General features: G+C 39.8%; 1 protein-coding gene across 1 annotated transcript in view; it reads right to left on the bottom strand.

Annotated features, from left to right (window-relative positions):
• The window catches only part of LOC138826208 (ectonucleoside triphosphate diphosphohydrolase 7-like), a 39,564-nt gene that overhangs the window by 8,544 nt on the left and 21,611 nt on the right, over positions 1 to 9,409 (bottom strand). Inside the window, exons 9-12 of the mRNA XM_070021385.1 lie at positions 6,650 to 6,816; positions 3,531 to 3,855; positions 2,332 to 2,417; positions 1,323 to 1,484 (exon numbers count right to left, since the gene is read on the bottom strand). Of these exons, the coding sequence (XP_069877486.1) occupies positions 1,323 to 1,484; positions 2,332 to 2,417; positions 3,531 to 3,855; positions 6,650 to 6,816 (740 nt within the window). The remainder of the gene's footprint in view (positions 1 to 1,322; positions 1,485 to 2,331; positions 2,418 to 3,530; positions 3,856 to 6,649; positions 6,817 to 9,409) is intronic.

Below are 9,409 nucleotides of genomic sequence, written 5' to 3'. Positions count from 1 at the left end.
CTGGGAAGAAGGGGATTTGGAAAGAATGGTGAGTTTCAGAAAGAAACATTTACTCTGATATGAAGGAGCTCATCTAGTTCCTCCATGAAGACATTCTAACACACCAGCTATGCAACTGAAGAATGCCTCCATCCCTAAGGATGATGGGCAATTCTTCCCTTTCTCTCCCTGACCCACAGAGAGAGCCTTGCATGCTCAGACACTCCAGAATCTAGCAACAAAATCAAAAGGCTTTTGGAACTAAAGCCAACAAAACAAAACCCAGGAAGACTAATCATTCCCTCACATAAACTTTAAAATGCAGTTTATATAGTACTAATAAAAACAGGATGGTCCTTGAATTCAACCAAGAAATCAGAACAGATATTTTTTTTAAGTTGGTGCATTTCCTCAATTGTATGACAACCTAGAAAGGGATAAGGATCTGATCCAGGGGCCTGGCTAGAACACCTGTCACTCATAAGTTATCCAGACACTAGATCCATTATCTTGTTTTATTTTGTTTAAGCTGCAGTGTTTTTCACATATGCAAATCTCCACACTTCATATAAAATACACATTTCTGGCTTCTCTGGACGAATGAGAATTACGGAATGCTGGGACAGCACTTGTGCCCTATATTGGCACTCACTCTCAGGTACCCCTCAACCCCACAACAGCCTGCTTCTCACTTCTTTTACCTGCCAAACTTCTGACAGCCATGAGTTTAGAGGAACAGGCAGCAATGACTAAGAATTTGTCTGAATTTATCTGTATGAATCTAGGGAATGAAGATCTAAAAATTGTCTCAAGTATCTTATAGCACATCAAACAAGGTATCTGGCAACAATAACGGATGATAAAATGATGGAAGTGCTCTCCACACCAAAAATATCTCTTTTGTCTTTTGTTCTAATTCTGGACCACCAAAAACCATCTCACATCAATAACAGTTTCTGGAGTGACTCTACCCATTAGAAAAGCTTAATTTATCCAGAGAGCCTACATACCCATCCTCTCTAGTCAAATATATTTTCCAGAGTAAATGAAGGATATTTTAGTTCATCAGTCAGCATCTTAGAAGTGTGTAGTATGAGCCAATCCTAAAGATTGACTGGTGATAGGCGAACAAATAAAGCCGACTTTATGAAATGGTAAAGCTGATGAACAGACCCCAAACCATAATTGTCAACCTTCTGGTTCAACATGCCTCATTCAAGTAATGTTTCACATGGAAATAATAATGGGAGTCTGTTTGCTTTGGGGGGGCGTGTAGAGGGGTTACTTCAAAAATGTTTGGGGGCATCCTCTGAGCTCAAGGTACCAGCTTAGTCTCACTTTACCTGAGTGGTAAGAAACGAGTTTTATACAGAATGGCTCCCAGTGTCCACTGAACCTCTCGGTCATATACCAGCTGGGCTGTGCGCAGGTTTGGGTAGTCGTAGGGAAAGTGGAATCCTTCATGTAGCACTTGGTACATCCAAGCTGACTTGAAACACTGATATCTGTATTGTGACAAATTCATTTTTAAAAAACTAAGCAAAAAAAATTCTAGTGCATTCCTTTGCAGTAAGCCACAGATTCACACTGGATGTCAAAAGACTTGTCTCATCCCACTTCACCTCCCTCACCTCTAGATGGAGCCAAATTTGAGCCTACTTTTTCTTAACAAAAATGAAGACTATCTTTTAGCAATAATGATATTATGACTATGGTGGGGGGGGGGGTTCCTTCCTTTTTTCCTTCCCTCCCTCCCACCCTCCCTTCTTCTCTCCCTCCCTCCCTTTTTTTCCCCAATAGTACCTGTCTTTAGAGAATACCCTGAGAGTATGTATCTACAACTGTAACTACATGATATCTGGGATATAATTCAACATAACCCAGTTGTGTGTGTGGTGGGCAATTACGTGCCCAGCATTTAACACCTGTTAGTAAAGAAGCTAGGTGATAGGTACACAAGAGTTCATTATACTATTCTATCTTTTGTATATGCTCAAAATAGGAAAATTGATTGCTTACTGGCAAAGAAAGTAGTGGAAGTTTGGAAATAGGTATATTTTACTCTTCTATTTTTCTGCATGCTTGATATAAATGTTTGAAAATGTAAAAAAGAACATCATTTTTTTTAACATGAAATCAGTTGGAAAGAACTTTCATAAGTAACCACTGGTTTGCCTTGGCTTCACTAAAATTGGCTCACTGTTTGGTCCTGATTCCTTGGAAGCTCAAAATCTGAATAATCAAATTCTCCTTCAACATAAAATCTAGTCTGCACTACTTCTCCAACATTTTCCAGTAGAATTTGCTATCCACATATTACGGTCATGTAGGATAGCAAGGGAAATTACTTACTTGAGTCGATGCTCATCTGCATGTGAAGAAAAGAGTCCATTTTTGAATCTCTGAGTTAGAACTGACCACGCCATGCCACAGTAATCCTGGAACAACAAGCGAGCAGTGCAACATAAAACTCTAACTTTCCTACAGTCACAAAATAGATTTCATGCTACTTGTGGGCTACTAGGTGACCAAGGAAATAGAAATGACCCATTTATTCAGTAAACACTGTCCCATATGCTTCTTCATTTTTATTTATTTATTATGCTGGTCTTGGACTTGAACTCAGGACCTGAGCACTATCTCTGAGCTTTTGTGCTCAATGCTAGCCCTCTATCACTTTGAGCCACAGCACCATTTCTGGCTTTCCAGTAGTTAACTGGAGATAAGATTCTCATGAACTTTCCTTCCCAGGCTACCTTTGAACTGTGATCTTCAGATCTCAACCTCCGCAGTAGCTAAGATTACAAGCTTGAACCATGGATACCCTTATCCAAAATTACAACCCTTCCCATATTAAATACTGCCTTTTCCTGCTTTATTTTTCCATTGAGCACTTATGTTATTGTACTCATTGTGTATACATATGTGTTGTATTTATTGCCTATAACAAAAGTTGACTAACAGACTCTAAAGGCAAGGAGATAAAGGTGGCTAAATTTTTACCTGTTGAAGTAACTAAACATGTTAACTATGTGTTAAGTCCAATATGAAGTGAATTTTTACTTCTCCATTTTTAATTTTAAAAATATTTCTATCACAACTGTTTTCTATAACATGTTTCTAATATTCTGGCCTCTTAATAACTAAGAGAAGGAGAATGAACTTGCCCACCTACATGCCATCTCCAAGAACACATTACATCTAAGACACCCAGCAAAGAAAAAAAAAAACCAAGATGACATTTTTGAGCCACAAACATTAAACAAGACTACTAGAAAGTCAAAGGCAAAACCACTTGCCATCACTAATTTACACCTGGGTGATATGACAACCCATGGAAGTCTAATTTAATTATAAGGCAGTCTGGCAAATCAGGTTCCTTAACTTGTCTAAATCTGCTTTCTTGTCTGTAAAATGTTGGCTCATAGAGCCCTTGCAAAGAATTGAGTGAGATCATGCATTCAAAGCCTTCTGCCCAGTGCCTAGCACAAAGCTAGGCATCTAAGAAGTAGCTGCTGCCAGCATGAGTCATCTTTATATTAATGAGTTACCTGAGCAGCCTTAGCAAATGTTGGCCCGTGGTAGCGGCCTCCAATGCGCAGCACATCCTCTGTGCAGTAAAAGAACTCAGAGAAGCCATAGAACTCGCTATTATTAAAGTCAATTGGTGACTGGTAAATGCCATTCAATGAGGCCTGGCTGGTGTTGGAGCGAGCCAGCAGGGGGCTCAGCATCGCCCCACAAGTGGTCCAGTCTCCCTTTCCTCGGACATGCAGGACCTGGCTGTTCCTCTCTACCACATCTGTGAGTCCCACGGGCAGACAGGGATCCAGAAATGGATTGTCGGGACTCAGGCCTGTCTTCTGGCCCAGCAATCTGTCACAAAACAAACAAAACATGAGACAATGAACGGAACCTCATCTAGGAACTCTAATGCTCTGCACAGATATCTTGTGCACAGGGAAAAACTGGGAGATAGTGAGAGAATGTCCAAAAAGAAATGTACTCTTTACCTGACTTATGTAACTATAACCCTTCTATATCTTGCCTTTTTAATAATAATAAAAATTTTTAAAGTAAAAAGAAGAGAACTATGTCAATGATCTATTGTACTTAACCCTATAGTCAACACATCTAGCATAGCAGCAATGCCAGGCTTTGAATGAACAGTGCCTGTTGTTACAACACATGGAGCACCTGCTCTAGGGAATTATGACCTTGGAGGCTCTGAGTGGGCAGGAGACAGAGAGAATCTGATTCCCTCCATGGCCATCACACAGTTCTGGTTCTTCAGTCTAGACTTGTCAAGTACTCCTAGTCTCACAGATCTGGTTAAGAACAGAAATTAAATGGAGAACAAATAAATCTGTAACAGTAGTTGATTATTCGTAAGTTCTGAAACAGATGTGAAAGACTGGGCTTCCTGGGATGAAGATATACCTGTAAGCAGAGAAAATAATAAGATAGCAACTTAACAGAATTCTTTGGGACAACTAGAATCTGAATGTTTTACGGCATGTCATGAAATACAAGGAAAATTCAGAAAATCCTTTTAAGAGAGAACCATGCCTGGAAGTAAGGGTTTCTCTAGTCAATTGGCAGCTACACAAGCTTTACCGTTTACCCCTCAATCTCCTGAAGTAGGTGAATTAGACACTTAGCCAGAAAATACCAGTGCATGAGAAGATGATGCAGGCTGGCATGAAGCCTAGAGGCAACACAAAATATCAAGCAGAAAAAGAACAGTAGAACAACAAAAGAAGAAAATGGAAAAGGAAGCACAGTGGCTAGAGAGAAAGCAACAAACTAAATCGCCTGTGAAACTCATATCAAATGCCCTTCAGCCATCATAGTCTGGCAGAAGCAATGTGAGCACCACAGCTCAAGCCACAGTTGTATGGACTTAGCAGGACTTTGAGAACATAAATACACTGCTTGATGTAATCATCCATCTTCTAAAACACCAAGATTTTCCCAAAGCACCTGGAACTGTTAGTGATAGAGACTTAAAAAAATTAAAGAGACTAATTGGGGAAGTATTTTCTTCAATATGCTTTCAATGTAGGACAACTGATAATTAAGGAGAAAATATTACAAAGGGGGTTCACCAAAATACCAGCTAAATGTATGAGTATAGATAATATTATGGTAGAACAGGATGCTATGCTTTCCTTCAATACACATAGCAACAATTTTATTGTTTTCTGGTTTTTGTTTTTTTGTTTTTGTCGGTCATGGGACCTGAATTCTGGGCCTGGGTGCTGTCCCTCAGCTCTTCAGCTCAAGGCTAGCACTCTACCATTTGAGCCAAGCACCACTTCCGGCTTTTTCTGCTTATGTGGTACTGAGGAATTGAACCCAGGGCCTCATGCATGCAAGGCAAGCACTCTACCACTGAGACACCTTCCCAGCCCAAGTAACAATTTTAAATACTCAAACAAAAACATTCACAACTATATATGATGGCCTAACTGCTTCATCTGGTACTCAAATAAAGAATCTGTGCTCTGAACAACCCTGGAGGAAAAACTGGCTATTCTGGACTTGATGAGAGATCTTTTAAAAGCTTTTGTTGTTTGTAGTTTCTTTTAACAATACTGCAGTTTTGAACTATTCAGGGCCTCATGCTTGCTAGGCAAGTGCTCTACTCACTTATTTTTGAATAGAATCTCACAATTTTACCTGGGACTAGCTTTATACCATGATCCTCCTATGCATCTAGCATATCTTAGGTGACCACCATACCCAGCTTGTTAGTTGAGATGAGATGGGGGTCTCTTCATCATTTTGCTCAGGCTGGCCTCAAATTATGATCACAGTGATCTCCACCCCAGAGTAGCTGGGATTACAATTGCACATCACCATGCCTAGCCCATCAAAGGTAAATTACAGACGTACAGATATTCTCCACTTTTTTGGAGGTGGGGGGGGGGGGAACTGGAGACTGACCCCAAGGTCTTTGCATGCTAAGCAAGTGCTCTTGATTTCTGGGGGCAGTACTATGTTTTGAACTCAAGGTTTCAAGCTTTCTGCATAAGTGCTTTACAATTGAACATACCTCCAGCTCTGTATTGTTTTAACATAACCTTGTCTAAGATGACTTACTCTACTACAAATCATCAGACATGTTTTGAGCCCTATTGTCAAGAAGGAACTGCTAGGTGTGGCATTATACTGCATATTTTAAATCAGATATGATTTATGCCGCGTCTGGGTGGAAGATCCACAAGAGATCACAATAAGCTGCTACATGTTTTACAAGTCCTAATATTGAAGAGCAGGATACACTCCTGCCCAGTCACGTCTTGACAGAAGGTCTCTAAGAAGGAGATGCTAGCCCACTGGCATGAAGGTTGTCAGAAACAAAGTGAAAGAAAGGAGGGCTGGGAAGGTGGCTTAGTGAAAGAGTGCTTGCCTTATATACATGAGGCCCTGGGTTCAATTCCTCAGCATCACATAAACAGAAAAAGCCAGAAGTAGCACTGTGGCCCAAGTGGTAGAGCACTAGACTTGAGCTGAAGAGCTGAGGGACAGCGCCCAGACCCGAGTTCAGGCCTCACAACCGACCCCCACCCCCCCAAAAAAAAGTGAAAGAAAGGACTTATCTGACTTCATACCTGCAGTACGATGGCATTCAATTTTAGAAACTTAGATCCCATGTTAAATATACCTGTTTTTGTGTAGAGTTTCATTCAGCATGAGGTCTTCATAGCGCTGACGGGCAAAGTTGCCACCAAAACCCAGAAAGGTTGTGACATAAACCCTGTAAACATGTTCAGTGTGCTGCACATCACAGCCCAGGTTGAACTCAGCTAGCAAGATCTTGGCAGCTTCTTCCTGTCATATAATGTCAAGACAAAAAAGGAATTAAAAAAAAAAAAGCTGTAAGTGAAGCTGTGACTCTGGTGATAAGAGTGCTAGCCTGGGACAATGCCCAGGCCCTAAGTTCAAGCTCTAGGACAGGCAAGAAAAAAAACTACAAGATTAAAGAAATTTTAGTTTTCACTTATGTCTACAAAGCTATGGCATTCTAACACACCCTCATTTCCCGACTCTTCTTTAAAATATTTAGGAGTTTCCTTTTATCTTCATAGCTTTACTTTACAAGGCATATAATAAGACTGAACCGAAAGTACAAATAAGAGGCCAAGTTGGAGACCAAACACCAAATTAGGAGCTCAACCATTATCTATAGTTATAGGAGGTAGAATTATTACAGTTGATGTCATTTTCTGGCATGTACTTCTCTATATTTTCCAGTTCTCTACAATGGGAATGTGCTATTTTCATAATTATAGGGAAAATTCCTTTAATAAAAAAGCAATTTGAAGCATTATTATGAGATGTATTCTATGGTCTTTTCTCAAACTATTCAAGTTCCAAAACTATTTTAGAGGTTCCAATATTCCTTATGACAGGTTTGGGCAGTGAGAAAGTTTAATTTGTTTGTTTGCTTGCTTATTCCTGTTTATCCTCATACCCATTCCCATTTGTGCACTGTGCAGCTTTGGTCTATATAGATTATTGAAAAATTATTATTATTATTTTTTTTTAGCTATTCATTCAGTTTTGTTTTGTTTTGTAGTGGTTGTGTGGCTTGAACTCAGGGCCTGGATGCTGTCCCTGAGCTCTTTTGCTCAAGACTAGTGTTATATCACTTTGAATGACATTTCTACTTCCAGTTTTTGATTGGTTAATTGGAAATAAGTCTCACAGAGACTTTTTTCTGCCCGGTTGGCTTCTAACCACAATCCTCAGATTTTAGCCTCCCTCAAGAAGCTAGGATAACAGGAGTGAGCCACCAGCACCTGGCTACTATTTATTTCTAATTTGTAAAACTGTAATTGTACATAGCACCATTATTCTTAGGCATCTACCCAAGAGATCTGAAAATGTGTATATCTATACAAAAATTTGTTCATCTCAGTATTATCCATAAGAGCCAAAAAATGGAAGCTGCTTAATTGTCTATCAACTGATGAATGTACAGGAGAAACATAGCATGGTCATAAAATGGAATGCAATTTAGCCATCAAGAGCAATAAAGTATTGATATATGCTAAACATAAATGAATCTTGGAATTATTTTGCTAAATAAGAGGCAGACATAAATGGCCACATTGTATGATTTCATTGATATGAAAGACTTAGTGTAGGCAAATCCATGGAGGTAAAACATAGACTCATGGTCAGGGATGGGGCTGGTAATAACTGCTAAGGAATACAGACTTTCGTTGAGGGGTGAAAATGTTCTGGAATTCAGAAGTGATGGTTATACAATTGTGAATGGCACAAAAATATCTTAGATATTCCAGAATTTAGAACACTTTTTTAAATGTCAAGAATTCCTTTCCTCTTTTACTAAGCATTAAAATGCATCGTGTGTGTGTGTGTGTGTGTGTGTGTGTGTGTGTGTGTGTGTGTGTGTGTGTGTGTGTGTGTGTGTGTGTGTTAGTACTGGACTTGAACTTAGTCCTTCTGCTTTTTGCTTTTTTGCTTATGCTGGCACTATTCCACTTGAGCCATATTTACACTTCCTGCTTTTTGCTGCTTAATTGGTGATAACAGTTTCATAAATTTGTCTGTCAAGGTCGGCATCAATCCTCAGATTTTTGCCTAGTAATTAGCAAGGATTATGGGCATGAGTCACCAGTGGCCAGCTCCTTCTATCATCTTAAGCCCAGTAAATGCCCCACCTTGCATAAAAGGTAGACATTTTGGTGGGCAGGGTAGGAATTGTTCTGGTTAGACAGACTTTTGAATGTTGCAAATGGAGGGAGTGGGGTCATTTGGTAAAGCTCAGGAATGCTAATAAGCATAATAAAATAAACAGCCACACACAATAAAGAATTATTTGGCTCCTGGCCAAGCATGATGACCCCATGCCTACAATCCAAGGTAATTGTAGAGGTTAAGAGTATGGCAATTGATGGCCAACAGAGACAAAACATTAGCAAGACCTCACCTTGACCCACAGGTCAGGAGTGGTGGTTCACATCAATAATCCCAACTATATGGGAGGCTGTGTGGTTAGAAGCCAGACTGGATAAATAGTTAGGAGGCCCTACCCAAAAAATAGCTGAAGTAAAAGGAGGCATAAGTGGTAGAGTATCTGTAATCAAACAAACAAAATTATCAAGCCTCAAATACCAATGGTGGTAAGGTTGAAAAGTCCTGGTTTGGCTCAAATTATAGCTCCATTATGGACTGACTGCCTGAGGTCATGGGCTATCTCCATTGACAGATTACAAGCTTTGAGAGACAATAAAACTAAGAGGTCTTATTTCTTGTAATACTAGATATTCAAATACCTCTTTTCTCTCCACAATGATACTTTTTTGTTGTTGGTGTCAGTCATGGGGCTTGAACTCTGGGCTTGGGCACTGTCCCTCAGCTCTTCAGCTCAAGGCGAGTGCTTACCACTTGAGCC

This window comes from Dipodomys merriami, unplaced genomic scaffold (assembly GCF_024711535.1).
Source record: "Dipodomys merriami isolate MVZ:Mamm:240054 unplaced genomic scaffold, mDipMer1.0.p SCAF_14, whole genome shotgun sequence".
Classification (NCBI taxonomy): Eukaryota; Metazoa; Chordata; class Mammalia; order Rodentia; family Heteromyidae; genus Dipodomys; species Dipodomys merriami.
This window is presented reverse-complemented; position numbering and strand designations above follow the sequence as displayed.